The 26,416-nt window shown below is 45.1% G+C and overlaps 1 protein-coding gene across 1 annotated transcript in view; it reads right to left on the bottom strand.

Moving 5' to 3' along the window:
• LOC137095454 (testis-expressed protein 2-like) overlaps nucleotides 1-26,416 on the bottom strand; it is a 39,198-nt gene that overhangs the window by 11,005 nt on the left and 1,777 nt on the right. The window contains exons 2-5 of the mRNA XM_067462132.1: nucleotides 5,157-6,418; nucleotides 3,022-3,222; nucleotides 1,702-2,005; nucleotides 227-462 (exon numbers count right to left, since the gene is read on the bottom strand). Of these exons, the coding sequence (XP_067318233.1) occupies nucleotides 227-462; nucleotides 1,702-2,005; nucleotides 3,022-3,222; nucleotides 5,157-6,392 (1,977 nt within the window). The 5' untranslated portion in view covers nucleotides 6,393-6,418. The remainder of the gene's footprint in view (nucleotides 1-226; nucleotides 463-1,701; nucleotides 2,006-3,021; nucleotides 3,223-5,156; nucleotides 6,419-26,416) is intronic.

The following is a 26,416-nucleotide window of genomic DNA, read 5'->3' as shown; positions in this document are numbered from 1 at the left end:
GGAGAAGAAAGAAAAGGAGAGTTAAGGAGCAAGAGACAGAGAAACCAATACTTCAGACCACACATTATAAAAGGCACACTCAGATCCTTCTTTAAAACTACATTTTTATTGGTGGCCCAGTGCAATATAACTAATACTCCAGAGGAAAATTTGAGGACCCCTGGATTGAACACCAAGCGGATAGCGATATAGATGTCCCAGGTGTCACGTCACCCTCTATCCTCACCCTTTTGGGGTCTGGGCTGCAGGCAGCACTGGGGCAAGGACTCTGGGTCTGGCTGGCCTCACTCGCCGGAGGCACCATCCGCGACATGTATGCGCCATAGTCCAAAAGGAGCTTCTCCTGGACGCTGACCACCAGCTCCTTGGGTTTGAGGGCCGCCGGGAGGTCCTCTGTGCTGCCCCGGCTGCTGCTGCTGCCGCTGCTCTCACTGTGGGGGGCTTTCCCAGAGGGGCTCACACCTGGGCAGGAGGAAGAGGTGGAGTTAAGGAGGAGGCTCACCTGGCCTACCTGGATGGAGAAGAGCAACGTCCTGTTTAGGACTGCACCTCCCAGAATCCCCCAGGCAATAACTGTTAGCAAAGTATGGAGAACATCAGTGGAAGTCTACAACCGAACAGCTTTCAAAATGGCAATGTTTTGTTCTCTGTTAATATTTATATTCTGTAGGTTTTAAAATTGGATAGTTTTTTTAAGATTGTGAGCTGCTTTGAGTATTGGGTCCTCAAAGAAAAGTGGGGTACAAATACATATATTATTAATGATGATGATGACGACGATAATAATTAATAACTTAATATTATTAGGCTGTATGGCCATGTTCTAGAAGCATTCTCTCCTGATGTTTCATTGTGAGGTCTGTTGGAAACTAGGCAAGTGGGGTTTATATATCTGTGGAACAATGTCCAGGGTGGGAGAAAGAACTCTTGTCTATTGGAGGCAAGTGTGAATGTTGCAATTGGCCACCTTGATTAGCATTGAATGGCCTTACAGCTACAAAGCCTGGCTGGTTGCTTTAAAATCAGAACAGTAAGGAAAGAACAACACTCAAAAACAAGGAAATTCTACTCAAGAAACAATCAGGGTCAGGTAATCACCTCCCAACAAAGGATTTGCCCAGGCAGAAAGCAGCCAAGCCTTGAAACTGCAATGCTAGTATCAATGGTCAAACATGGAATGTTTAACCAAGTTCCATATAATGAACTATTTTGTGTCTGTGGAGTGGCAGAAGTAGAAGATATCACACATGTCTTGTTTAGTTGTAACTTGTATTAGAAACAGAGAAACCAATACTTCAGACCACACATTATAAAAGACACACTCAGATCCTTATATTAAAATTACATTTTTATTGGCCAGGCAGAATACCAAAATAACATACAAAATGGCCCTTTTTCTTTATAAAGCAACTCAGTTGAGAACTGCATTGGGGTGATGCAGATATTTGATCTAGATCGGAAGCTTGATCCCTTGTTAACCGCTTGTTTATTTTAACTTTTGTTGTACTGTGGGTTGTATGCTGTATGTTTATGTGTTAAATGTGTTTGCCAAGTGTTTTGATATGCCCAATGGGCTAATCAATAAAACGTACTACTAACTTCAAAGATTCTATAGCTTGTGGTGGTTGAAGCGATGCCAAACTGCACTAAGTCTGCAATGTAGATGCATCCCAAGTTGAGTTCCATGGGCCCTTTTTTTACCTGACCGGGGTTCGCTGGGGTTGGCATGGAGCGCCTCGCAACCCTCCAGCCGGGAAGCCCTGGCAAAGTGCTGGAACCACTCCTCCTTGCTTCGCCCCGTCCGACCAAAGAGGTAGAGGGTCCTTTCCGGGACTTCGGGCACAGGCTTGGCCAGGGCCTCCTGGCCCAAAACCGGCTTCTTCCTGGCACCCTTCACCCTCGCGGGATCTGCTTCCATGTCGCTCAGGTCTGGGAAGAGAACGCAGATGGGGTATTTCTTGTTCCACATCCTCTTCTGGGCCAAAGCAGGTGGGGAAAGGAAGACCTAGAACATTAAGGGGCAAGACATGAGAGCAAAGAAAGGGGGATGGCAGGGTAGGGAAGGGTCACCCCAGTTCGGATGACCAATTTGCCATCCTGTTTTCCAACAGATTTTAAAGGGTCCTTGTCTCTCCCTCTTTCCTTCCACTTTCCCCTTCTGTTCTCAGGTGATCCTGGTTTGTATTATTATTATTATTATTATTTTTATTATTATTATTATTATTTGGGTTGCTGTGAGTTTTCTGGGCTGTATGGCCGTGTTCCAGAAGCATTCTCTCCTAAAGTTTTACCTGCATCTATGTCAGGTATCCTCAGAGGTTGTGAGGTCTGCTGGAAACTACAAAGGTGCCAAACATTCAGCGCCAAAACAAACAAACAAAACAAAAACAATAAATAAAATAAATTAGCATACAATTTAAAATATATAGATATGCAAACATTAAAAACAAATGTGCAAACATTAAAAAAAAACACTTCCAGTTTCCCTTTTTGTCCTTGGGTGACCTCAGGTGAACCTGGTTTTTCTCTCTTTCCTCCCACTTTCCCCTTTTATTTATTTATTTACACCCCGCTTTATCTCTTCCGAAGGAGCCTCAAATTGGCTTAATATAAAAGCATTAGCATACAATTTAAAATCTGCAAATATGCAAACACCGAAGTCAAAGATGCAAACATTAAAACATTACAAAAATACTTCCACTTCCCCCCTTTATCCTCAAGTGACCTCAGGTGACCTGGTTTCTCTCTCCAGGGTTACCTGAGGGAACGGCCCAAAAGATGTGACCAGACTGCAGCATCCATCCCTTTGGTCTCAGTGTGCAGCAAGCAAAGTTCACGGAAGGGGAAAGGGGAAAAGTGGAAGAAAGGGAGAGAAACTGGGACTTACATAAAAGTCATTGGAAAATGGGATGTTGGAAGAGCAATGGGGCCAATCTGGGATAGTTGGCGGGCATGCAGCCAATCGTCTCTCCTCCCCAGCCATTATGATAAAATGGTCCAAGATATGGGTCAGTTTCTGACCTGGGCACCGGTCATCTCGTACTGGCGGTGATTCACAAACGTCGTCTCAAAGATTTCCTCCTCAAAAGTGGCCCGTCGAGGGATGTTGTTCTTGGGGTAAGAGAGCTTCATGCTGGAGTCCTCCAAAGTGACGAACACAGAGTGGGTCAGAGATGGGTGGTAGATCTCTGGATCGTAGAAGTACATTTGGTTCATCCAGCCCTGGAAGGAAACACCTTTTGTGGTATGAAATCAAGCATTTATTATTCTAGAATCCATTTCGGCATATGCACCACATACATTCATTGCAATCGGATAAATCTGCTTTGAAAAACCATTCTGGAGCAAAAGGGTGAAAGGTATTTGTACTTAAGTTGTTATTGTGTCCTTTTAAGTTGTGTCCAATTTGTTGCAGCCCAAAGATTTTGCTGGGCTTGCTATGGATGAAAGGGGAGTTAAACCTTGCTCTACATGGTCATAGTCAACACTCAGACTAACAACCACGACACCAAACCAGTCAAGGTGGTTCCAGTGATCAGCACACTGGGTGCAGTGCCTAAAAACCTTGGCCTGCACTTAAACACAATCAGCACTGACAAAATTACCATCTGTCAGCTGCAAAAGGCCACCCTACTGGGATCCGCACGCATTATATGCCAATACATCACACTGTCCTAGACACTTGGGAAGTGTCTGACATGTGATCCATTACAACAGCTAGCATAGTGACCTTGTTTGCTGTGTACTAATCTTATCATTTTTCTAATAATAATAATAATAATAATAATAATAATAATAATAATAATAAATACCCACACATATAATTCCTCCTCTCATATTTTTTCTAGCCTAGTATTTGAGGCCTCTTGCAGAAGCTGGTAAAACACATCTAAGGAAATGGATTTAAATCTTTAAATGTAGAGAAATGACATTGAATCTATTTGATATGCTCTTTAAGAACACAGAATGCATAATTCTAAATGTTGGGGAGAGGCTAGAGCTCAGGAAATAACAATGTTCATAACATATGATATGATGGAAACATATGATACCAACCACTTTCTCTCATTCAGGGTGCATTTACATAGCAGAGTGAATGAAGTTTGACATCACTTTAACTAACGTCTCAATGCTACGGAATAATGAGTATTGTAGTTTGGTTCCAGCAAAACACTATTGAAAAGGCTCTGGGTTTGATCTCACAACCACAATTAATGCACACGAACACACTTTGAATGGGCCTAAAAAGTGTAAAGTCCAAAACCCTGGATCCATGGGAGAGACTGTATTTCTTCGATTCTACGACAAATATTTTTCTCCATATAAACATCACTAAAAATGGCATGTGCCTTAGAATTGTGCTTGCACATAGATATAGATTATATAGATATATAGACAGTCCCCAAGTTACAAACAAGATTTTTTTCCATGTCAGGAGCAAAATGAGAAACTGTACTCAAATTGCAGTACAAACAAGATAGGTTCTGTAGGTTTGTCTTTAAGTTGAATTTGTATATGTCACAACAGGTACATTTTAAAAATGTAACTCCATCCAAAAATATATACTTTTTAGCTTTGAAGAGCATAGGAAAGGGTAAACACCCATGTGGTGTTTCCTTTGAAGTCTGTGACCCTGTTCAGAAGATTCCACCTCACTTTCTGTCCCTGTGAAGAATGAATTTTGGAAAATTTGGCTTGTTGTGGAAACAAGGACTGGAGATAAAGCTTTAGTGAAGAGACTTTCCCCCCCATGATAATGATTCTTCCAAGAGTGGATTTCTCTTTTGAGGGATGGATTTATCTCACTTCCTGTCATCTCACCTCTGTACTTAACTATTGAGTTGTTTGTAAGTTGAATGTTTGTAACTTGGGGACTGCCTGAATATTTTTTCTCTCGCCCTAGTGGTAGTATATGGTCTCTACCATCACCTATGGGCGCACCACCAAGACCCAAGATTGAAAGGTAATCATACTTGGACAAAAGGGATCACCTATGATGGTGGTGGTGGTATATGAGTGGCATATGGGTTTTTCCCCCTGATGGTGGTATTGAAATTCGTGTGCAATCAACGGTGCCTTAGAATCGAAGGAATCCAGCACATTTCTGGATTCCCACGAATACACTGGCTGGGAAGTCTGACCAATACCTCCCTAACCTTGAGTACGTTGTTGTCCCTTGGCTGCCTCCGCACCGAGTCGTCCAGCAGCGAGGTGTCCTGGAGGGGTCTTGTTTTTCGTGGCGAACGGGTCCACTTTGGCACCAGCAGCAGGATAACCAGGAAACCCAGGAGGAAGCCGGAAGCCAAACCAAGGCAGAGGCCGGAGACGTAGGGGGGCAACGGCAGGACGAAGTAGTTGTAGACAAGGAGGGCAACACAGGCGAGGGCTTTGCTGGGCACAGAGCTGCAGGATTCAGTGGGGTGGAGAACGGCATCCAGGGTCCGCACGGTCCGCACCTCTTCGGCGCCTGTGCCCACCTCTACCACCTGGATCAGGTCCCCATAGGAGCAGATCTCATACCGGCAGTTCGAGGAAGGGCTCCACTTTGGTTCTGCAAGGCCAAAGCCCTCCATTTGTCCTTTTGCCGTGGCACCATGGTGGTCCATCTCCAGGCTGGAGGACTCCAAGACAGTGGATTCCTTCCTGTGGCTGGAAGCAGAGTCTTGGCTGTTATTGAGCAATGCTTTGTGTTTCAGGGAAATGTTCTCCTCGCCGATGATCTTGCTGAGCCGGCTGAGTGGTTCCTGCATGGCCTCAGAGAAGCGCCTCTTGGTGTCCTCAAACTTGGCCTCCTGGGCTTTGAAGAAGCTGCCTCTGCTCTCCGACGGGGAGACATTTGGGGAGGACGGGGCAGTCCGTGAGTCACCGTTCTTGTCCTTTGGGTGGGTGATCTGCCGCCAGCGGTGGACATTGAGCTTGGAGTCGGACTTGGACAGGGTCACCTCGGGCTCCAGGCGCGAGATCTCAGTAGAGATGGACTTGACCAGACTCAACAGCGGCTGGGGTTTGGGGTCTGGGGAGCCCTCCCGGGCCTCAATCTCAGTGGAGATTGACTTGACCAAATTGATCAAGGGCTTGGGGCCTTGTGGGGCTGGCTTTGGCGAAGGAAGAGGGGATGCCGCATGCATTGAAGGCTCTGCCAGCTGGTTTTCGTCTTTCCTGATCTCCTCTTCACACAGAGGGAGGTTGCCTGGGGATTCCAGGACGACATCCTCTTCTTCATCCAAGGCAAAGATCAGCTCATTTCCATGGATGCTCTCCCACTCTTCATGCTTCCTAGACCCATCTATGGGGCCAGCAAATGTTTGGAGAAGAAGAGATTCACTCCGTTGCCGATCCAGAGAAGGCTTTGCCGTCAAAAGGCTACAAACTGTGAGAGGACGGTCAGCCATCTTTCACATCCTTACTGATGCCAAACCTAAAAAAGAATAGGAGAAAGTATTAGAGAAAGAGAGGAGACTGACTTCCAAACCTAATCCCATTGAAGACTTTGGGGAAATTTCAATTTTTGCATAGCAACTAGACTAGGAAGTCAAATATAGATCATTGTCTTGAGACTACATGGGCAGGTCCCATAGAAAAGATGTAAAGTTTTTGGGAAAAGCTTATTCATTCCTGAGCTTCAGAGGATGGCGTTTCCTCCCCAAAATATGTCTTTTCTATGGGACCTGCCTTTTTCTGTATCCTCAATCCCCACTCAATATATGCAAACAACCTGCATTTCATCGGTGAATTTAAAACTGCATTTTACCTATGTGTATTTCTTATATGAATTTTAATAGTGTTTTGTTTTATCCCGCTGTTTTAACCATGTTGTAACCTGTCTTGAGCCACAAGGAGAGACAGATAATAATATAATAATTATCATTATTATAATTATCATCTCATCCTTTTTCTCTCAGTACTGCACTAGATTGACTCAATTGCATAAGCCGTAAGGAGAGGCAAGATAATAATAATAATAATAATAATAATAATAATCCTTTCTCCGAGAACTGCACTGGATTGGTCACATTGCATTGCAAAAGACATAAGGAGAGGCAGGTAATTAATAATAATAATAATAATAATAATAATAATTATTATTATTATTATTAAATACATAACAAGATTGTATAGACCAAACAAGATCACAATGCTGGCCTTTATACTTGGTCACACGTTGTCCAAGTGTCTAGGACTGTGTGATGTATCGGTGAATAATGCACACAGATCCAAGTAGGGTGGCTTTTTGCAGCTGACAAATGGTAATTTTGTCAGCGCTGATTGTTTTTAAGTGAAGGCCAAGGTCTTCAGGATCTGCACCTAGTGGGGACCACCTTGATTTGTTTGTGTCGAAGTCTTTGCAGTTCTGTTTTTAAATCCTTATATCATGTCAGTTTTTCGAGTTGTTTCTCTTCAATCCTGCTGTCAACTAGGATTGCAACATCGATCCATACTTGTTTTTTCCATGATTGTGGGGTCAAGAGTATTGTGCTCCAAACCCCTTTGATGGACTGTCACCTTGTCATGGTGAGGGGACTTGCGTGTTCCAATGAACCTGCAGGCACAACGACTGAAGTCGTGCACTCCCAGGAGTGGCCGTGGTGGAGGTTCCAGACCAAGCACAGTCCGAAGACCCAAAGACCTCAACAGCGGAGAAGACGGAGGATAACATGGTACATGTTATAATAGCTGTGAAGGCGGAAGAAGGCTGCAACAGATTGAGAAGCCACAGTCATTGTGTTAAATTACACCACCAGTGGAACCTCACTCTGTGAAGACTGTGTGTTGACCAGTTGTGCACATTAAAAAAAACTCATGCACAGGCGTCTGCCAAAGAAAATAAAAACAAACTAACATACTGATCATGGAAGACTATCCTACTCATCCAATGAGGGATTGCCTAAGTAAGTAAGCTCCAAAACTCTGTCAGTCTGAATTTGGAAGTCCCAGAGTAGTTTGACATGTTCAGGCTTGTGATCCCACCAGTCGCAGGCAGATGGATCATCTGAGTAAAGGTGTTATGCTTCTGCTTGTAGTCTGTGTGATCTTCTTGTGCAGCAGCTGAGTATGTGATGCATTGCTTCGTCTGCTTCCTTGCAGAGTCTACACTTGAGACCTGTCGTTGACTTTTCAGTTCTGGTTTTGATGGCATTGGTTCTAATGGCTTGTTCTTGGGCTGCCAGAATCAGGCCCTCTGTCTCCTTTTTCAAAGTTCCATTTGTGAGCCACATCCATGTTTTTCCTTGTCAATGTTGTTCATTATTATTATTATTATTATTATTATTATTATTATTATTACTATTATTACTCTTCCTCCCAGAGAACCCCATAAAAGAATTATTTGATTCCAGAAAGCTGTTGTATAATGTAGTTTTAGAATGCAGTGGCAACCCGTTTATGATATACACAAACTGAGATTGTGCTATGCATAAAAATGATTTTTGGAAACAAATGGCTGTATGTTGTCACATGGGACTATTTCATCTATTAATTGCTTTTCTGTATATATTTTGTCATTGTACATTGCTTGTGTTGTTAGGTCAAGGTCATCTTTGTGAGTGGTGGTTGTGGCTGATTGTTAGTAAAGATGGTAAACAAGGTTGGTGAAAGAATGCTGCCTTGAGGTAGACCATTCTTTAGCCTCCCCCATCTACTTTTCCTGACCTGGAATTCCATATAAAAGCTGTGGTTTTCTAGGAGGGTCTGGATAGTTTTTGTAAAATCGTAGTCCAGGGTGATATGGTAGACTTTATGCAGCGATTTTCTATGTTGCACCATGCCATAAGCTTCCATAAGGTCCACCAAAACTGTTCCTGTAATACAACGTTTCTCACAACCTTCCTCAACAACACAAGCAAAAGACTTTGAAACAGTTGAAAACCTACTTACGAATGCCCTAAAAGATCTCTCCAGCTACTACAAAGATAATCACCTAAAAACTAACCCTGCCAAGACACAAGTGTGTGCTTTCCATCTACGTGATCACGAAGTCAATCACGTAGGAAGGCCAAGAGCTTGAACACTGTGCCCACCGTAAATATCTCGATGTCATCTTAGATCGAACACTAACATTAAGGAAACACTGTGCAAACACCAAGCATAGAGTATGAACACCAAGCTGAATGCAATAACATCCTGCGTAAACTCACTAATAGCACATGGGGTGCAGACACAACATTAATAAGAGCATCAGCCCTGGCCTTGTCTTACTCAATTGCTGAGTATACCTGCCTTGTTTGGCACAAGTCTTTTCCATGCAAAGCAGGTGACTATAGCACTGAACGAGACATGTAAAATAATCACAGGGTGTCTCAAACCTACACCTGTTGATAGACTCTAAGCGAGCTGGGATTGGCCTCCACCCCCGATGTGCGATGGGAAGTTGCTGGCAATAGCAAGAGAAATATGGTTGAACATTATTAAAGCCATCCACTGCATAGCTATCAGCCTCCTCCCAGTAGACTTAAATCAAGGGGAAGTTTCATGAGAACCGTTACTCCTCTTAATGTTCCTACAGCAACAGGAAGAGTATCCCTCTGAACAGCTAAACCTGTAAATCCCAACTGAATGGCCCAACACGAAGGGTCTTCCTCCAGGACAAACCAAGAATGGTCAAAGTATTGTCGAAGGCTTTCATGGGTTGTTTTGAGTTTTCCGGGCTGTGTGGCCATGTTCCAGAAGCATTCTCTCTTGACATTTTGCCTGCATCTATGGCAGGCATCCTCTGAGTTTGTGAGGTGTGTTTCCAACAGACCTCACAACCTCTGAAGATGCCTGCCATAGAGACAGGCGAAACATCAGGAGAGAATGCTTCTGGAACATGGCCATACAGCTTGGAAAATTCACAACAACCCAATGGTCAACTTGGAAGTCTCTGAACAGACTCAGAAGTGGAGTGGGCAGATCAAAAGACAACCTGGATAAATGGCACTACCTAGAAGAATCCTCCACCTTGTGCAACTTGGAGCAGTTAGCAGTTTCAAACTTATTTATTACGAAATGCTTTTGTGCAATTGTGCAGTTGTGCAATTGTGCAAATTGACCATTGAACTCCATATGTTCTGCAACATAATTCTGTTGATGGATATTTATCATAAATTCAGCCAATGATGGGAACCTACATATCTCTCTACAAAAGTATTACAATATTTATATATATACTAGCTTGGGGACCCGGCGTTGCCCGGGTTATTAGAGAAAGTGGGTAATGGTGGTTCTGTATGCCAAGTTTGGTCTTTATTGGTCTTTGGATAACGGCTGCATTATTTTAAAGAAGTGAGTGAAGGTACTTGAAGTCCCATCATCCATGGGCCATCCTCCTACAAACAGCAGCAGGATATAGAGTGGGTCATGGGGGCTCTGTGTGCCAAGCTTGGTCTTTATCAGTTATTAGATGAGGGTGGCAGTGGTGTCAGTAAGTGAGTGAAGGTATTGCAAGTCCCATCATCCAAAGTCCATACCCTCTCAAACTGCAGCAGGATGTAGAGTGGATCATGGGGGCTCTGTGTGCCAAGTGTGGTCTTGATTGGTGATTAGAAGAGGGTTGCAGCAATCTTTGCAAGGGAGTGGAGGTACCTGAAGTCCCATCATCCATGGTCTGTCCTCCTCCAAACTGCACCAGGATGTAGAGTGGGTCATTGGAGCTCCATGTGGCAAGTTTAGTCTTGATTAGTCATTGGCGAGGGTCTCAGTGGTCTCAGGAAGTGAGCAAAGGTACTGCAAGTCCCATCATCCATCTCCAAAGTTTTCCAAATAACACCAGGATGTAAAGTGGGTCATGAAAGGTCTATGTGCCAAGTTTGGTCTTGATCCGTCATTGGATGAGGTTTGCAGAGGTTTCAGAATCTGAGTGAAGGTACTGGAAGTTCCATCATCCATGGTCCACCCTTCTCCAAAACTGCAGCAGGATGTAGAGTGGGTCATGGGGACTCTGTGTGCCAACTGTGGTCTTGATGGTCATTAGATGAGTTTTGCAGCAGTCTTGGGTAGTGGAGGTACTTGAAGTCCCATCATCCATGGTCTGTTGTCCTCCAAACTGCTCCAGGATGTAGAGTGGGTCATTGAAGCTCCATGTGCCAAGTTTAGTCTTGATGAGTCATTGGCGAGGGTCTCAGTGGTCTCAGGAAGTGAGTGAAGTGACTGCAAGTCCCATCATCCATTGTCAAATTCTTCCAAACCGCACCAGGATGTAGAGTGAGTTATGCGGGCTCTCTGTGTAAATTGTGGTCCTGATCCATCATTGTTGGCAGTTATAATGGTCTTAGGAAGGGAGTGCAGGTATTGCAAGCCCCATCGTCCATGGTGCATCCTCCTCCAAACTGCACCAGGATGTAGAGTGCATCATGGAGACTCAGTGTGCCAAGTTTGGTCTTTATCGGTAATTGGATGAGGGTTGCAGTGGTCTGAAGAATTGAGCAAAGGTACTGCAAGTCCCATAATCCATGGTCCATCCCCGGCCAAACCACACCAGGACATAAGGTGGGTCATGAGAGGTCTATGTGCCAAGTTTGGTCCTGATCAGTCATTGGATGAGGTTAATAGCGGTCTCAGAATGTGAGTGATGGTACAGCAAGTCCCATCATCCATGGTTCATCCTCCTCCAAACTGCAGTAGGATGTAGAGTGGGTCTTGTGTGCTCTGTTTGCAAAGTGTGGTCTGTATTGGTAATTTTCTGACAGAGCCCCTGGCCTTTCCTTTCCTCTCTTTGTCATCTCGGAATCTTGGAATTGAGGCTGGCCAATCAGAGACCATATGCAAATTTCCTTCTATCATGTCCCTGTTTCTGTCATGAACCCTTTTCTCCACCAGGGGCTCCTGTTGAAGAAGGCCAATCAGGGATCTTATGCAAATAGCACCACAGCAGCAGCCAGTCAGAATCTTGGAACTTTCAGGCTGGCCAATCAGAAAGCCGGCACATACACCGCCACACATCCGCCGCATACATGTTTTGACTTCTATATACTGGCTTGGGGACCCGGCGTTGCCCGGGTTATTAGAGAAAGTGGGTAATGGCGGTTCTGTATGCCAAGTTTGGTCTTTATTGGTCTTTGGATAATGGCAGCATTATTTTCAGGAAGTGAGTGAAGGTACTTGAAGTCCCATTATCCATGGGCCATCCTCCTACAAACAGCAGCAGGATATAGAGTGGGTCATGGGGGCTCTGCGTGCCAAGTTTGGTCTTTATCAGTCATTAGATGAGGGTGGCAGTGGTGGCAGTAAGTGAGTGAAGGTACTGCAAGTCCCATCATCCAAAGTCCATCCCCTTTCAAACTGCAGCAGGATGTAGAGTGGATCATGGGGGCTCTGTGTGCCAAGTGTGGTCTTGATTGGTGATTAGAAGAGGGTTGCAGCAATCTTTGCAAGGGAGTGGAGGTACTTGAAGTCCCATCATTCATGGTCTGTCCTCCTCCAAACTGCACCAGGATGTAGAGTGGGTCATTGGAGCTCCATGTGGCAAGTTTAGTCTTGATTAGTCATTGGCGAGGGTCTCAGTGGTCTCAGGAAGTGAGCAAATGTACTGCAAGTCCCATCATCCATCTCCAAATTTTTCCAAACAACACCAGGATGTAAAGTGGGTCATGAGAGGTCTATGTGCCAAGTTTGGTGTTGATCCGTCATTGGATGAGGTTTGCAGAGGTCTCAGAATGTGAGTGAAGGTACTGGAAGTTCCATCATCCATGGTCCACTCTTCTCCAAAGCTGCAGCAGGATGTAGAGTGGGTCATGGGGGCTCTGTGTGCCAACGTTCGTCTTGATTGGTCATTAGATGAGTTTTGCAGCAGTCTTGGGTAGTGGAGGTACTTGAAGTCCCATCATCCATGGTCTGTCATCCTCCAAACTGCTCCAGGATGTAGAGTGGGTCATTGAAGCTCCATGTGCCAAGTTTAGTCTTGATGAGTCATTGGCGAGGGTCTCAGTGGTCTCAGGAAGTGAGTGAAGTGACTGCAAGTCCCATCATCCATTGTCAAATTCTTCCAAACCGCACCAGGATGTAGAGTGAGTTATGCAGGCTCTCTGTGTAAATTGTGGTCCTGATCCATCATCGTTGGCAGTTGTAATGGTCTTAGGAAGGGAGTGCAGGTATTGCAAGTTCCATCGTCCATGGTGCATCCTCTCTCAAACTGCACCAGGATGTAGAGTGCGTCATGGAGACTCAGTGTGCCAAGTTTGGTATTTATCGGTAATTGGATGAGGGTTGCAGTGGTCTGAAGAATTGAGCAATGGTACTGCAAGTCCCATAATCCACGGTCCATCTCGGCCAAACCACACCAGGATGTAAAGTGGGTCATGAGAGGTCTCTGTGCAAAGTTTGGTTCTGATCAGTTATTGGATAAGGTTAACAGCGGTCTCAGAATGTGAGTGGTGGTACTGCAAGTCCCATCATCCATGGTTCATAGTCCTCCAAACTGAAGTAGGATGTAGAGTGGGTGATGGGGGCTCTGTGTGCCTATTTCGGTCTGTATTGGGAGTGTTCTGACCCAGCCCCCTTTGGCCTTTCCTTTCCTCTCTTTGTCATCTCGGAATGTTGGATTTGAGGCTGGCCAATCAGAGACCATATGCAAATTTCCTTCTCATGACTCCGTTTCTGTCATGAACTCTTTTCTCCACCAGGGGCTCCTCTTGAAGCTGGCCAGAGACCATATGCAAATAGCACCGCTGCCCAGCCAATCGGAATCTTTGAACTTTCAGGCTGGCCAATTAGAGACCACAGTGGCAGCCAATCAGAAAGCGAGCACATACACCGCCACACTTTTGTCCTCCGCATACAAGTTTTGACTTTTATTATATACTAGCTTGGGGACCCGGCGTTGCCCGGGTTATTAGAGAAAGTGGGTAATGGCGGTTCTGTATGCCAAGTTTGGTCTTTATTGGTCTTTGGATAATGGCAGCATTATTTTCAGGAAGTGAGTGAAGGTACTTGAAGTCCCATTATCCATGGGCCATCCTCCTACAAACAGCAGCAGGATATAGAGTGGGTCATGGGGGCTCTGTGTGCCAAGTTTGGTCTTTATCAGTCATTAGATGAGGGTGGCAGTGGTGTCAGTAAGTGAGTGAAGGTACTGCAAGCCCATCATCCAAAGTCCATCCCCTTTCAAACTGCAGCAGGATGTAGAGTGGATCATGGGGGCTCTGTGTGCCAAGTGTGGTCTTGATTGGTCATTAGAAGAGGGTTGCAGCAATATTTGGAAGGGAGTGGAGGTACTTGAAGTCCCATCATCCATGGTCTGTCCTCCTCCAAACTGCAGCAGGATGTAGAGTGGGTCATTGGAGCCCCATGTGACAAGTTTAGTCTTGATTAGTCATTGGCGAGGGTCTCAGTGGTCTCAGGAAGTGAGCAAAGATACTGCAAGTCCCATCATCCACCTCCAAATTTTTCCAAACAACACCAGGATGTAAAGTGGGTCATGAGAGGTCTATGTGCCAAGTTTGGTCTTGATCCGTCATTGGATGAGGTTTGCAGAGGTCTCAGAATGTGAGTGAAGGTACTGGAAGTTCCATCATCCATGGTCCACTCTTCTCCAAAGCTGCAGCAGGATGTAGAGTGGGTCATGGGGGCTCTGCGTGCCAACGTTCGTCTTGATTGGTCATTAGATGAGTTTTGCAGCAGTCTTGGGTAGTGGAGGTACTTGAAGTCCCATCATCCATGGTCTGTCGTCCTCCAAACTGCTCCAGGATGTAGAGTGGGTCATTGAAGCTCCATGTGCCAAGTTTAGTCTTGATGAGTCATTGGCGAGGGTCTCAGTGGTCTCAGGAAGTGAGTGAAGTGACTGCAAGTCCCATCATCCATTGTCAAATTCTTCCAAACCGCACCAGGATGTAGAGTGAGTTATGCAGGCTCTCTGTGTAAATTGTGGTCCTGATCCATCATCGCTGGCAGTTGTAATGGTCTTAGGAAGGGAGTGCAGGTATTGCAAGTCCCATCGTCCATGGTGCATCCTCCTTCAAATTGCACCTGGATGTAGAGTGTGTCATGGAGACTCAGTGTGCCAAGTTTGGTATTTATTGGTAATTGGATGAGGGTTGCAGTGGTCTGAAGAATTGAGCAATGGTACTGCAAGTCCCATAACTCACGGTCCATCCCCGGCCAAACCACACCAGGACGTAAAGTGGGTCATGAGAGGTCTATGTGCGAAGTTTGGTCCTGATCAGTCATTGGATAAGGTTAACAGCGGTCTCAGAATGTGAGTGGTGGTACTGCAAGTCCCATCATCCATGGTTCATACTCCTCCAAACTGCAGTAGGATGTAGAGTGGGTGATGGGGGCTCTGTGTGCCTATTTCGGTCTGTATTGGGAGTGTTCTGACCCAGCCCCCTTTGGCCTTTCCTTTCCTCTCTTTGTCATCTCGGAATGTTGGATTTGAGGCTGGCCAATCAGAGACCATATGCAAATTTCCTGCTGTCATGCCCCGTTTCTGCCATGAACCCTCTTCTCCACCAGGGGCTCCTCTTGAAGCTGGCCAATTAGAGACCATATGCAAATAGCACCACTGCGGCAGCTAATCCGAATGTTGGAACTTTCAGGCTGGCCAATCAAAACGCTGGCACATACACCGCCCTCCCTCCACAATTCCTCTGTCCGATACAAACACTCTCTTTTATTATATATATATATATATAGATATATATATATAGATATAGATATAGATATAGATATAGATATAGATATAGATATAGATATAGATATATAGATATAGATATAGATATAGATATAGATATAGATACTAGCCGTCCCCTGCTACACATTGCTGTGGCCCAGTCTGTGTATATGTGTTTTGTGTGTGCATGTATATTGTATATATGTTTATATATATGCATTTGTATATGTGTGTGGTTTTGTGCATGCGTTGTAATGTATTTTTTGGTTTTTGGCTTTTTAAGTCTCTTCTGCTGTGTTTTTCAGTGTTTTTATGAGTGATGGTAACTCATTGGCCTGATAGATGTCTATTATTATTATTATTAACTTTATTTGTACCCCGCTAGCATCTCCCGCAGGACTCGATGCGGCTTACACAGGCCAGAGCCTCAAAACACAATACAATAAAACATAACACAATAATAAACAAAGCAAATCAAAACAATCAAGCAAAATAACAACAATAACTACCTCAGAACACAATTAAAACTGGTTCGGCCGGCGCAATGGGGTACAGAGGTTAAAATGCTGAGATGGTAGGAGGAACATGGATTAAAAAGTGCAGTGTGCAGTAACATCGGTTGTGCTAAGGTGCTTCTAGGACTTGGGAAGGGGGAAATTCCTAATCTGGGAAGGCACATCGGAACAGCCAGGTTTTTAGGTTCCTTCTGAAAACTGCTAAAGTAGGGGCCTGTCGGAGGTCTTTTGGGAGGGCATTCCAAAGTCGGGGGGCTGCCACAGAGAAGGCCCTGTCCCGTGTCCCCACCAAACGCGCTTGTGACGTGGGTGGGATCACGAGCAGGGCCTCCCCAGATGATCGGAGTGAGCGTGTGGGTTCATAGATGGAGATGCGGTCACGCAGGTAGGGTGGTCCCAAACCGTTCAGGGCTTTGTAGGTGAGCACCTGCACCTTGAATTGGGCTCGGAAAATAAATGGCAGCCAGTGGAGCTCCTTAAACAGAGGGGTAGACCTCTCTTGATAATGGGCCCCGGTTAACATCCTGGCTGCTGCCCGCTGGACCAATTGAAGTTTCCGAGCCGTCTTCAAGGGCAGCCCCATGTAGAGCGCATTGCAGTAATCCATTCTAGAGGTGACCAAGGCGTGGACCACCCCGGCCAGATCTGCCTTCACGAGGTACGGTCGCAGCTGGTGCACAAGTCTCAGTTGTGCAAAGGCCCTCCCGGATACCGCTGACACCTGAGCCTCAAGTGTAAGCGAAGAATCCAAGAGGACACCCAAACTGCGGACCTGTGGCTTCAGGGGGAGTGTAACCCCGTCCAACACAGGTTGCCACCCTATACCCCGATCCGGTTTACGATCGACCAGGAGGACCTCTGTCTTGTCGGGATTGATCTTCAGCTTGTTCTTCCTCATCCAGATCGACACAGCGGCCAGGCACTCGTCCAGCACCCGAGAAGCCTCCTTGGAATTAGGTGGAAAGGAGTAGTAGAGTTGTGTGTCATCCGCATAAAGATGGCACCCAACTCCAAAACTCCGGATGACCTCTCCCAGCGGTTTCATGTAGATGTTGAAGAGCATGGGCGACAAGATAGAGCCTTGCGGGACCCCACGGGTCAAAGGCCAGGGGTCCGAGCAGGCGTCTCCCAGCTTCACCATCTGGGTGTGTCCCTCCAGGAAGGACCGGAGCCACGACAAAACCGTGCCCGCAAGGCCCATCCCAGAGAGATGACCCAGAAGGATACCATGATCGATGGTATCGAAAGCCGCTGAGATGTCCAAGAGAACCAGCAGAGTCCAGCTCTCTGCGGAGGTCATCCACCAAGGCGACCAAGGCTGTCTCGGTGCCAGCACCTTACCCAGAAAAGGGAGGTTGGAGATTGGCCTGTAATTACTCAGCACCGTGGAGTCAAGGGAAGCTTTTTTGAGAAGTGGACGCACCACAGCCTGTTTCAGGTTAGATGGAAAAATCCCTTGCTCCAACGATGCATTGATAATCTACACAAACCAATCAACCAACCCCTCCCTGATTGATTTAATGAGCCACGATGGGCATGGGTCTAGAGGTGAGGTGGTCGCCCTCACAGCCCCAAGAACCTCCTCTACAGTTTCAGGAAGAACAAGCCTAAAAGAATGCCACAAAGATGGACAAGCAGGTGCCTCCGTCACCTCTTCTGGCACTGCGATGGAAGTGGAGTCGAGCTCGAGACGTATCTGAGCGACTTTATCTGCAAAATGGTGTGCGAAATCGCGACACCGAGCTGCTGGATCATCAGTGAGCTCCTCCACCCCCCATGACCCGAAACAGCTCCGATGATCTGTTTGCTGCAGACGCTATACGGGTGGTCGTGAATGATTTCTTGGCCGCCCGTATAGCCACGGAGTATGTCTTAAGAGAGACTTTAGCCCGTGCTCGATCAGAGACGTCCCGAGATTTCCTCCATTTGCGCTCTAGCCCCCTTCTCGTATGCTTCATCACAGTCAGCTCCCCGGTGAACCAGGGAGATGGCCTGTCACGACGCAACGAGATGGGGCGTTCGGGTGCGATCATATCTAGCGCCCTGGACATCTCCCCATTATAAAGAGTTACCAAGGCGTCGATAGAATCGCCAGGCTCCAAGGCAGGAAGAACCCCAAGATTCCTCAGGAATCCGTCCGGATCCATCAGTCTCCTGGGGTGGACCATTTTAATCTGTCCTCCACCCCTGCGGAGGTTAAGAGTCGCAGCAAGTCTAAAAGTGATCAGATAATGATCAGACCATGACACCGGAAGGATGTTTTGATCTTCCACTCTAATCATTTTGTTGTCCGCCACGAAAACAAGGTCAAGAGTATGTCCAGCTTGATGAGTGGGACCGGATATTATTTGTGACAGTCCTATGGCTGTCATGGTGGCCATAAAGTCCTGAGCTGCGCCAGATAGGGTGGTCTCAGCGTGGATGTTAAAATCTCCCAACACCACAAGGCGCTGGGAAACCAAGGCCGAATTGGAGACCACCTCCGCTAGCTCAGACAGGGAGGCTGCTGGGTTGCGGGGTGGGCGGTACACCAGCAGGAACCCCACACTGTCACGGCTCCCCACTTTCAAGTGGACACACTCGAACCCAGAAGCCTGCGGAACAGCGCATCTGATCACGGCGATGGATTGCCGAAAGACTACTGCGACCCCTCCTCCCCGCCCTCCCTGTCTGGCCTGCTGATGCACTCCGAAACCTGGTGGGCACAGCTGAGAGAGATTTACTCCCCCCAGCTCGTCCAGCCAGGTCTCGGTGATGCATGCCAGATCTGCCCTCTCATCCAGGATCAAGTCCTGGATGGCCACAGTCTTACCATTAATGGATCTGGCATTAATCAGCAGGACCTTAAGACCAGGGGGACTGCCAAGGAGCCTACCACTACCTACCTTCTCCAGGGTCGCAAGGACTCTGTTACACTTCTCCCTGGGATATCGGTGACCCGCTATTCTCCTCCCCCACACGACTTGAATGGCACCCCCTTCATCCGGAACCCTCCCCCCCCTACATGGCCGGGATCTGTAACTAGTCAGCTCTCAGAGGAAGAGGTCGGTAACTAGATGTTACTGTCTAGTGTCTAAATTTAGTGTCAATTTGTCCAGTGATTTTTGAGTTATGTTAATCCCACAAAACATTACATTTTTATTTATATAGATATATATTTAAAAAGTTACTTTGTTGAATTGAAAGAAGTAACAAACCAAACTTACAGAACAAAACAAAACCACACACAATAATAAAACTGACCCTAAATCAGCTAAACATTAAACAAGATTGAAAAGTATTGTTGAGGCTTTCATGGCTGGTATCACTGGGTTGTTGTAGGTTTTTCGGGCTGTATGGCCATGTTCCAGAAGCATTCTGTATTGACATTTTGCCTGCATCTATGGCAGGCATCTTCAGAGGTTGTGAGACACAAAGGACTACCACCTCACCCGCCTCATAGGAAACCTGCTACAAAACAGGAGCTTTTTTGTTGAGTTCCAGGGCCAGAGAAGCAGATGGCGGAAACAGAAGAACGGCCTACCTCAGGGGAGTGTGTTTGTTCCATCCATGTTCAACATCAACACAAATGACCAGCCACTGCCAGAAGGGACAGAGAGCTTCATCTATGCTGATGATCGTGCCATTACTGCTCAAGCAGGGAGCTTTGAGATGGTAGAATAGAAGCTTTCCGAAGCTCTAGGTGCTCTTACTGCCTATTACAGGGAAAACCAGCTGATCCCCAACCCATCTAAAACACAGACATGTGCCTTTCATCTCAAGAACAGAGAAGCATCCCAAGCTCTGAAGATCACCTGGGAAGGAATCCCACTGGAGCATTGCAGCGCACCCAAATACCTGGGAGTCACTCTGGACTGTGCTCTTATCTACAAGAAGCATTGCCTGAACATCAAGCAAAAAGTGGGTGCTAGAAACAATATCATACGAAAGCTGACTGGCACAACCTGGGGATCACAACCAGATACAGTAAAGACATCCACCCTTGCGCTGTGCTACTCTGCTGCTGAGTATGCATGCCCAGTGTGGAACACATCTAACCACACTAAAACAGTGGATGTGGCTCTTAATGAGACATGCCGCATTATCATGGGGTGTCTGCCCCCTACACCAATGGAGAAATTACACTGTCTAGCCGGTATCACACCACCTGACATCCGCCGGGAAGTGGCAGCCAATAGTGAAAGGACCAAGGCAGAGACATCTCCAGCTCATCCCCTGTTTGGGTATCAGCCAGCACGTCAATGACTTAAATCCAGACATAGCTTTCTAAGAGACACTCGCTGGAACACCTCAGCAAGCAAGAGTCCAAAAGTGGTAGGCTCAAACCCAGAACCTCAACCAAATGAGAAACTCCCCCCTGGGCACACAGAGGACTGGGCGACTTGGAAGGCGCTGAACAGACCGCGCTCTGGCACCACAAGATGCAGAGCCAACCTTTAGAAATGGGGCTACAAAGTGGAATCCTCGACATGCGAGTGCGGAGAGGAGCAAACCACTGACCACCTGATGCAATGCAACCTGAGCCCTGCTACATGCACAATGGAGGACCTTCTTGCAGCAACACCAGAAGCACTCCAAGTGGCCAGATACTGGTCAAAGGACATTTAATCAACTACCAAACTCACACATTTTGTATTTTCTCTGTTTGTTTGCTTTGTTCTGTTAGAAATGTAATATAATTGACTGGCTGCCCTGACACGAGAAATAAATAAATGGCCATACAGCCCGAAAAACCTACAAGAACCCAAGATTCCAGTTAAGACCTTCTCAAAGTATATAACCCTGCAACTCATTTTCACCCCTCTAACTTAGATTTTAAAAAATATTTTAAATATATATTTGCACACGAATGGTATATAACTAGTCTAAATAATACTGTAGTTTACTCCTCCATTTATTGTTTCATTCTCATTGCTATCCAAATAAAATTCTTTGCTACCTTGGCACATTAGTCTCCAATACCCTCTTTGCATTGGTAACTAATAAAAGGAGTAACCCTCATTCTTTTATGACCTCATCGAATGACATATTTTCCCCTGGTTTCTCAGTATTTTGTTTTGTTGGGTTCGTTATTTATTGTTATTTGCGCCCCGGATGCGTGCTTCCAATCAGGCCTGAATGAGGCATGCATCGGCGCATCTCTTTTAAATCCCTCAGGGAGGTTTACTAAAACAAATTAAAAATAGGCCAGTTTGCCCAAAGGGAATATCTCTATGATGATTTCTATGGGTTCACGCACACACATACGCTTCTTATATATCTTTATGTTTGTGTGTGTGCATATGGAGGAAATCTGATTGTTTTGACTACTAGGAATACTGCTGAGGTTGTCTATTTCTGTGTTGTGTTGTTGTTCATTCGTTCAGTCGTCTCCGACTCTTCGTGACCTCATGGACCAGCCTACGCCAGAGCTCCCTGTCGGCCGTTACCACCCCCAGCTCCCTCAAGGTCAGTCCAGTCACTTCAAGGATGCCATCCATCCATCTTGCCCTTGGTCGGCCCCTCTTCCTTTTGCCTTCCACTTTCCCCAGCATAATTGTCTTCTCTAGGCTTTCCTGTCTCCTCATGATGTGGCCAAAGTACTTCAACTTTGTCTCTAGTATCTTTCCCTCCAGTGAGCAGTCGGGCTTTATTTCCTGGAGGATGGACTGGTTGGATCTTCTCGCAGTCCAAGGCACTCTCAGCACTTTCCTCCAGCACCACAGCTCAAAAGCATCGATCTTCCTTCGCTCAGCCTTCCCTAAGGTCCAGCTCTCACATCCGTAGGTTACTACAGGGAATACCATGGCTTTGACTAGGCGGATCTTTGTTGCCAGTCTGATGTCTCTACTCTTCACTATTTTATCGAGACTGGACATTGCTCTCCTCCCAAGAAGTAAGCGTCTTCTGATTTCCTGGCCACAGTCTGCATCTGCAGTAATCTTTGCACCTAGAAATACAAAGTCTGTCACGGCCTCCGCGGTTTCTCCCTCTATTTTCCAGTTGTCAATCATTCTTGTTGCCATAATCTTGCTTTTTTGACGTTTAGCTGCAACCCGGCTTTTGCGCTTTCTTCTTTCACCTTGATTAGTTGTACATTTATGTAAAGGCAGAATGTGTGTGTATAGATATATATGTGTGTGCATATATATGTGTGTGTGTATATATATGTGTGTATATATATATATGGATATATATGTGTGTGTGTATATAGATAGATAGATATGTGTTTGTAAATGTGTGTATACATGTATATGTGTGTATGTTATGCATGTATATATGTGCTGTTTATATATATATATATATATATGCATATGTGTATATATGTACATGTGTGTATATATGTATTTGCAGAAATATATGTGTGTGTACATGTGTGTGCATGTACATATGTGTATGTGTGTGTTATGTGCATATATGTATGTGTGTTTTGACCACTAGGAAGACTGCTGAGGTTGTCTGTTTCTGTGTTGTACTTTTATGGAAAGACAGAATATCTGTGTGTGTTTGTGTGTGTATACATGTATATGTGTGTATATATATATGGATATATTTGTGTGTATGTATAGATAGATAAAATATGTGTTTGTATATGTGTGTTTATATGTATATATATATGTGTGTGTGTGTGTTATGTATGGATATATGTGTTTATATGTGTGTATATGTTCTGGAACAGCTGTTCCAGGAGCTCCAGATTTATTTGCTGTGTTTAAATGTTTGTGTGCAATCCCATGCTTGGGATTTTGCAGCAGGGGGTTTCCTGTTATAATTTGCATTTATAGGGTAATCCACCTGCCAGTTATAGTTAAGTTCCCTGGTCCCGCCCCTTTTGAGTTTTGGAGGGAACAGGAGCCTTTTTGAGTTCAGTTCTCACAGAGAAGCCTTGCGCACAGGACATAGAACGAAGTGGCTCCTGTAGAAAATCTTCGTCTTTTACAGCTTGGCCGGGGTTATACAGCCCTACGGCTTGGCCAGGAGACATACAGCCACAGCTTGGCTGAGGGACTCCAGCCGGCCATCACGGCAACCTGAACTTCTTCTTTTTTCCTGGAGGTCTACAAAGCTCTGTTGAGGCAAGGGTCACTCGCGGAAGCCAGACGCAGTTGGTACCGGGTGCAGGGGCTCCACGTCAACAGAGGCAAGTACAGACTGCCCAGATTAGAAGCTAGGATTTCCCCATCAGTTAGTTACAGTTAAGAAAACAGTGCCTGTTCCTAGTGGACAAGATTGAAAGAGCCTATAGACTGTTAAGAAAACCGTTAAAGTACCTGTTTGTTCCTTAATAAAAAAACTTTGTTAGACTTACTTTAAGCATTCTAAAGACTCTGTTTGGGGGAATCTAAGGGCCTTTATTCTGAGGCAGCCCCGGCGTCTCGTTGGGCACAGAGAATTTACGTCCTGTGTACAGTCTAATGCACAGGCCCAGCGTGCGACAGCACAGTATATATATGTGTGAGATTGTATATATGCATATTCATGTATATATGTGTGTATGTATATGCCTATGTGTATATATGCATGTGTGTATATGAATAGTGTTTATATGAATAGGTATGTGTATATGTGTGTATATGCATGCATATATATATGCATGTATATGTGTGTATATATGTACACGTGTGCATATATGAATATGGATGTGTAAGTGTATGTATATATAATAATAATAATAATAATAATAATAATAATTTTTAAAAACTTTATTTGTTCCCCGCTACCATCTCCCGAAGGGACTCGGTGCAGCTTACATGAGGCCAAGTCTACAGCACATCAATTTAAAAAAGCGATAACAAATAATCAATAAAAAACAGTTAAAATAAAACTCAAAAACAAAAAATACACAATAAGCAATAAACAATAACAATAACATACAGCATTTAAAAACCTATGGCCGGGCCAAATGTAATAATTAAAATTTAAAATGCTGGGCATGAACAAAGAAGAGTAAACTAGGATAGGGTTTTTAAGGAAAGATGAGGGCATGCAGACAATCCTAAATCAATATTAAAGTGCATTTGAGGACATATTGCTAAGAGGTTTCCTTATTCTGGGAAGGCACACTGGAACAACCACATTTTCAGGCTCCTCCTAAAGGCTGCCAATGTTGGGGCATGACTGATGTCCTTAGGGAGTGAATTCCAGAGTCGAGGGGCCACCACCGAGAAGGCCCTCTCCCTTGTCCCCACCAATCGCGCCTGCGAAGGAGGTGGGAGTGTGAGCAGGGCTTCTCCTGATGATCGAAGAAATCGTGTGGGCTCGTATACGGAAATGTGGTCACGCAGGTAGGCGGGTCCCAAACCGTTCAGGGCTTTGTAGGTAAGAACCTGCACTTTGAAAATGAATGGCAGCCAGTGGAGTTCCTTAAACAGGAGGGTTGACAGCTCCCTGTAAGGAGCACTGGTTAGTAACCTGGCTGCCGCCCATTGTACCAATTGAAATTTCCCAGCCATTTCCAAGGGCAGCCCTCTGTAGAGTGCGTTACAGTAATCCAATATAAACTGTTAATTCAGTAAATTCATCTTCTTCTGAATCTACCTTTCATGTAATATTAAAAAAGTATGTGTATAGCCCTTCCAGCTACAATGCTAGGAATCTTATTTTGAAAAAAAAGAGTGAAATAAGATGTCTAAGGAGCTCAGACAGCAAGGATTACGTGGACACCATTCAGTGACTACGGAATCCTGGGAATTATAGTATTACAAGGACTGCATCCACACTGTAGAACGAATTCAGTCTGATCCTGCGTTAACTGCCCTGGTTCATGTGATGGAATCCTGGGAGTTGCAGTTTAGCACACTCTGGCAAAGAGGGCTCAAGGCAACAAAAGTGGTATCCAACTGCAGTGGAGATGCATCCACGAGTCCAAGAATGTCGGAAGCCCTGAATGAAAGGGCTCTTCTGTGGCAACATTTTATTGCAAGCATAATTGGTTTTTGTAGATATAGATATTTTATAGTGGATCTATTTGTACTTGGAGATGGTGTCACTCAAATATATTTGTCATCGGGATAATGGGTTTTTGGAAGGCGACGGAAGAAAGGAAGCCAACATAGCATTGGCCCTTTCCATCTGAATGCAGAAATGCTTCTTAAAGGAGCTCCACTTCTAAGGATGCATTAACTGGACCATCTGCTTTAGCAGCTCTCCTTTTAAAGAAAGCAAACCCCTGAGCAGATTCTAATTTCGGACTCTGGAGGGAGAATTTTTGTAATGCAAAAAATCCCTTCCAGAGCTGGCAAGGGAGGTCCAGAATTGGGTTGCATCCGCACCGTGGAATTAATGCAGCCTGATGCCTCTATAGCTGCCATGGCTTTGTGTTAAGGAATCCTGGGAGCTGTCCTTAAAAAGTCCTTTTAAAAACTACAGATTTTCCAATTGCTATCATTCTGAGATGATTAATAAAATGACAGCCTCCATGGGAATTAAAGTGGGACAAAACTGTGTTAATTGGGTGTAGATGCACCCAAGGCGTTTGGGTGTTGAGAAATGAGAAATGGAGATGGCCCCTTCCTTCCTCTTTCATATTCTGCAGAATGAATATGGAGCACACTTTTAATGCCTCAAACAGTCCTAAGTGGAGGATCTCAATAAGAGTAATCTTTGGGCCTTCAATTGTCCACTTATTCATATTTTTATCCATGGGTATTGACACATCCTATAGGTATATGTATACAAGTGGGAGAGATTTTTTTTTCAAAAAAGGTACCAGATCCTGTCCGATTTTTGGATGCTAAGCTGGGTCGACCAAGGCTAGTAATTGGATGGGAGACCGCTGGCAAAGACTTGGTTCTATTCTGGGGGAGAAACCATTTCTCAGTAGGAAAACCTTAGGAAATGAATGAAGTTGACACAAATCGTCATGGAAAGCATGTATTAAACAGTTACATTTTCCTTTCTCTGTCTAAATAGTTCCTCCAGTCCAAAGAGACTCTCTTCCATTATCATTTTCTCATAAAGACTCCCAAATTCTGCAAAATCCAATTATAACCAAGGGATAGAAAAGGAGGCCGAAACTTATCCAAACAAACACCCCAGGGGTGTTCACCCTTCCCTATGCCACCCAAAGCTAATATATAGATATAGATAAATATAAAATTGGCTAGAGTTACACTTTTAAAAAAAACATACCTGTTCTAACTTACATACAAATTCAACTTAAGAATAAACTTACAGAAACAATCTTGATTGTAACGAGGACTGCTTGTATTTGCAAATCAGGACTTTTTCCATGCAAAATGTGCAAATGATGTTTTTGTGCAGGAAAACGGCACTTTCAATGCATTTTGGACAATTCTGCAAATCAGGTCTTTTTCCATGCAAAATTTGCAAATTTATTTAT

Source organism: Anolis sagrei, chromosome Y (assembly GCF_037176765.1).
Source record: "Anolis sagrei isolate rAnoSag1 chromosome Y, rAnoSag1.mat, whole genome shotgun sequence".
NCBI lineage: Eukaryota > Metazoa > Chordata > Lepidosauria > Squamata > Dactyloidae > Anolis > Anolis sagrei.
The sequence above is the reverse complement of the archived record's forward strand: the minus strand, read 5'-3'. Positions and strand labels throughout refer to the sequence as shown.